At 35.6% G+C, this 5,307-nt stretch overlaps 1 protein-coding gene across 1 annotated transcript; it reads left to right on the forward strand.

Moving 5' to 3' along the window:
- Positions 1 to 569: 569 nt before the first annotated feature.
- On the forward strand, positions 570 to 4,288 carry LOC104165569 (dolichol-phosphate mannosyltransferase subunit 1; the record flags this gene model as incomplete). The annotated part of the gene is made up of 3 exons (XM_009705224.1): positions 570 to 638; positions 935 to 1,049; positions 4,184 to 4,288. Coding segments are annotated over 3 exons (289 nt in total), but the record flags the coding sequence as incomplete, so codon positions are not given.
- Positions 4,289 to 5,307: the final 1,019 nt, after the last annotated feature.

Here is a 5,307-nt window from a genome sequence, read left to right on the forward strand (position 1 = left end):
ACATAGCCCTCAGCAAGATAGTCATGAGTGGCTTTTTGGTCTCACTTCTTTCATCAGTGGAGCTCATCCTTATCATACTATGAAAGTAGCGTAAACCAAAACCGAACATTGATTTTCTAAATCCAAGTCTCACATTTGTCCAGGAAGCATTTTTATTCTCCACTTACAGTGAATATTAGAAGAAAAATGGTTTTGACTGTTGTCAAATGTATTTCTTTTGTATTGTATTAGTGTGTAGCTGTACCAACAGTTCTACCATAAAGAACCAGATTGTAAACCTAATTTCTAAAAATAGTTGTTTTCTCCTTCATAGAGAAGTTCAATAATCTACGAATCATCTGCATTTGAAAAACAAAACATTGGGTTTTGATTTCAAGATTCTATGATTTATTAGCCAAATCTAGCAGTGAAAATGTTAGAAATAGAATTGTTTCACATTAAGCAATAAAAGGTTTCTTCTTTTTTTTTTTTTCCTAGTAGGATGATACTTACTTACTTTTCTAGAAATTCTGCTTGATCTTTCGGAATTGTATACTGAGCAATTTTGACATTCATGTTTTCTTTCACAGTCGTGGTGCCAATTTTATAACTCAGGTTTTGCTGAGACCAGGTGCATCAGACTTAACAGGGAGTTTCAGGTACGGGTCTGGTTTGCAATTCATAAAGTTTATTTGAGGTTAAGAAACTGCTGAACAAGGAACTAGAGTAAGAACAGACCTTCTTTACTGAAGAATATGAAATCTGTTTGAAAGCGTGTAAGAAATAGTAGACTAGATTGCAAGAATTGTTGCTCCTATGACTTTGTTAAAAGATTTTTTTTTTAAATAGTAATGATATGAGTGAGTGACTGCGGTTAAGATTCCTACACGCTATCTTGATTTCCGAAGTTCAGAAATTGTGCTTCAGGTTTCATTTTCTTTGTAATCATTTACAGGTTATACAGAAAAGAAGTCTTACAGAAACTAATGGAAAAATGCGTTTCTAAAGGATACGTCTTCCAGATGGAGATGATTGTTCGGGCTAGACAGTTAGGATATACTATTGGAGAGGTATAGTAAAAGTTTTGATGAGTATATTGTGCTTTCATTTAAGTGTAGATACAGATTACTGGGAACATAGGAAATTTTCTGTGCTTCCAAGAAGCAGCAAGATTTTAAAGTTGGTATAAAGAAATGCCCTATGTAGAACTCTCTTTTTCCAGCTTTTCCAGGTGAATACCAGCTCTGAAATTCCAGTTACTTATTCCCCTAGCTGATATGCTTCTCAGATCCTTCCCTCTTCCTGTTGCCATTTCTTTAGCTGCATACAATTTTACAAGGTTCTTAAAGGAGGCAAAGAAGTTAAAATATACCGTGAAGCTGCTCTGAGCCTTTTCCTCCTTCATATTGTTCAGACATCTCTAGTTAGGTCTTTTCAAATAATTCTGTTTTCTCCAGCAACCTGATTCTGTTTCAGATTTATTCTATTCTCTGTCACTTACTGCCTTGTTATTTTCCACCTTTCCAGCTATCACAACTTTCCACCTCTAAACTCTTTGAATGTGCTGTCTACAATCATTGAAAAAGAACTCCAAATAATTGTTAAATCCTCTATTTCCAGCACTCTGATTGTTGCCTTTTATATTTCATTGAATTGCTCTTGCTGGTGTCTTTAAAGATGATTCACTGAAATTCTCGCTGCAGCCAAATCTCAGAACCAGTTCTTCATCATAATTTTCATGACTCTGAATTGTCAGAGAATTCTGTGGCTTGTCCTTCTCTCTCTAAACCTTACGTATTGCATTTCTCTGTCAACATTGGTTAGAGTATTTCCACACAATAAAGCAAGTTCTTTTCCTCTACCTTTCTTGCTTATGGAGCAACATCACTATCCTGTCTGTAGCCGGGATTTGACCCTAATTTCTTTGGTCTTCACATCCAGCGGCATTCACATATTGCTTTCTAATATTGCTGAATTAAATCGTCATCTGTCTATGCAACCAGATACTGAAATCTAGGGTGAGATGAGGTTTTATTTACTATACATTTTTAAAACAATAAAATATACTTCTCTGGCTTTAAAATAATGCAGTCTTGGGTTGCTTATACCTCTTCAGGCTGCTGCTGCAAAGACCTTTTTTCTGCCTATTATTGGATCCCACGACTCATTTATTTACATGCCTCTACTGGTTGTATGCCATCAAATAGAAGATATTTGTCTTCCAGTTCAAAGCCTGATGGACAGGCTAGGCCTAATGTCTCCCAGTCAGTGTTGAGATATGGGCTCTCTTTTGTGATGGGTCACTTACACCATCCTCCACAATTCATCTGTTACATTCTCAAGTAAGCATCTTCTTCCCTCCTCCTTTGGTTTCTCACATGTGGGAAGAGTTCTCTCTAACATCTGAAAAGTTGCTTTGTTATTCTGCTTCGGCCTTGTCTTTAAGATTTGGTTTGTCATATCTGTAACAAACTTGACAGTGTTCAGATTGCTGACACATACCTATAAATAAGACTATTGTATTTTTTCTGTTCTGTGTATCATCTCTATATTGTAACTTCCTGGGGCAGGACAATTTTCCAGTATGTTTCAAATACATTGATACAGTATTTCCTGATCAATACTTAGGATCTTTATATATATTTTATATCTCTCTCTCTCTCTCCAAATAGTAATACTGAAATTCCAGAAGAGGTGACACTTGCACATCCAAGTCCTGGTTTGCAAGTGCTGCAGCTCTACCAGCAGGAGTTTTTATGCAGTTGTAAAATGTGGATACAGTTGTGAAGGAAAAATATTTCTTAAGCAAAGTTGAAAATGAAGATTGAGACGTGCCAGTCTAAAAGGAACAAATAGATGATGAGATGAACTGACACAAGCTATACCTGAATAGTCTTGTATGCACCTCTGTTTCTTTTTGTGGTACTTCTTTACCATATGTAAAATGTACCACAGTGCATGGAATACACCCTCTTGAAAATGCTTCCTTTAAGACTAGTGATAGAACTTCTTATGCAAGAAAGGCAAAGTCCAGAAACAAAACAGGTGGTTAATTCCCTCTACCAAAGGGAAAGACTGGATACTTCTTATCAGATGAGATACTAACCATTCTTTCATCACTGGTCAGGAAATGTCACTTCTGACATCCTGCACTGACTGCATATTCAGTGATTTCTATCCATGCCTGGTAGATCAGCTGTCTGTAGTTGCCAGATTGCTTACTGGGATCATCAAAGGGACCCTACTAAGAAAGCCAGAGTCATTGTTGAGTCTATCTGCCTGCCTTTTTAGGTATCTTCTTACCATCTTCTTGCCCCGGGTTCTCTTCTACTGTGGACTGATCTGCTAGAATGGTGAGAAATCCTCAGTCCTGGCACAGATGCAAGGGTGTGGTGATATTTGTGTTCCACTTGCCAGATGATTTCTGGTTGAAACTGCCAGCAGAACACTAAGCCAATTTTTTAATGACTTTTGCAAATGCAATTCTGTATTTTAGCCCCTGAAGTATTTCAGTTTTGCATACAAACATATATGGAAATTCTTGAATATTCTAATCAGCGTTGGCAGAATGTCCTGTCATATGTCATTTGAACATGGTCAAATTACTGAAAGGCAGTATGTTCCTGACATTTTATGAGTAGTGAGCTAATCTGGACAGTATGATCACTTCAGTAAGGAAACCAAAAAAAGTGTTTTAAATGCCCTTTAATCCTGTAAATAATCTATAAAATGGTCAAAGGCCAATAAAGACAGGTATAGCTTGTAAAATATGCGCTAACTGCCTTATTTAGATGTCATCTTCTAGCCAGTGGTGAAGTTGAGCAGAATGCTGTTTCATGGTGGTGGGTGAATTTTTGTCTTCTGAGGTATTGACTCAAAGGTATTGAATTTAGCTAACAAGGAAAGTTGTGAAGGTTCATTTTAAGCCTCCAGGCTTTTAGTACACTTTAGCTATTAAGTTTCTTCTGACTGGTGTATCATCCAGCTACTGAGTTATGTCTTTGGATCATCTTTAAAGGTGATAAACCAAATGATTTCATGCTTCTCAGTTATGAGGCATCATTAAAGCCACTGGTAAGAACAACTGACACAAAGGAAGCCAATCTGGCTGTACATGCAGTAGTTCAAAGGCCATTCTTTTGTTTACAGAATTTCTGATTATTTAGGTTTTGAACCTTAAAAACAGTTTTGCTTGTTTCAACAGGTTCCTATTTCATTTGTGGACCGTGTCTATGGAGAATCTAAACTAGGAGGCAATGAAATAGTCTCCTTCTTAAAGGGACTCTTGACCTTGTTTGCTACAACGTGACAGTTTATCCTAAGCTAACTTTTTTTAGAAAAATATTTTCTGACATCTGTGTGGGTTTTAATATTTAATAGCAGAAGCTTGATAATTTGTGTGGTGACCAGAAGACCTGCTATAAAGTAACAATTAAATGAACCACCAATAATAAACTAAATATATTGTATGACAAAATGCTCCTATCAAAATAAATGACCTGTATGTTAAACTAAAAACTAATAAAGACTAATGCTCTATTCTATTTTTGTAAAAATAATGAAGTCTTAATAAACAACACAAAGCTAAATGATCTTTTGCATTTTAGAAGTGAATCATTCAGCAGAAGCTAAAGATGATTCTGAAATAAAGACAAGCAAGGACATAAAAAAATTACAGAATTTATCTTACCTTTGTTCTCTGGTTTGCAGATAGTATTTTAAATATATACCGGTTAGCTCCCTTTCTTTCCTTAGCACACATATACATGTATCTTAAAGCAGATATATAGAAGAGTTTCTACAGAACTGATAATAGCTTATGTAGTTTAAGAGGAAATACAGATGAGTACAGTGATTTGGGTTTTTGTAAAATTGCTCCTAGACTGGAAAGAACAAATATTCTTTGGATAAGAAAGAGAATTGTATGTGTGGAATAATTTTGTATTCTGTGTGTCTGTCCAGAAGCAGATGATTCCCTTTTCCTATTTTCTTTAGAAACTGAACATTTTTAGAATTGGTAAAACAGGAGTACGACATCTCGCCCAACTTCAGGGTGACAGAAGACACAATTCACATCACTGAAGACATTTGAGAAATTTTTCTTATGTCAAATAACAGTTTGCAATGTAAAATCTGTATTTGTTCCAGATTCTGATGAACGAAATAGAGTAATACTATTTTTTGTTTCACCATTTGATAGATCCAGAACTTAGAAATTATGAAGCCTTTGCAAACAAATATGCACTTGGGGAGGAGGGGGGGAAGAAGTAAGCAGGACAATGAAATCATTCTGATGATTTTTTTTTTTTTTTTTTTTTATATATTTGG

The sequence above is a fragment of the Cariama cristata genome, unplaced genomic scaffold (genome assembly GCF_000690535.1).
Source record: "Cariama cristata isolate BGI_N322 unplaced genomic scaffold, ASM69053v1 scaffold17708, whole genome shotgun sequence".
In the NCBI taxonomy this organism is placed as follows: Eukaryota; Metazoa; Chordata; class Aves; order Cariamiformes; family Cariamidae; genus Cariama; species Cariama cristata.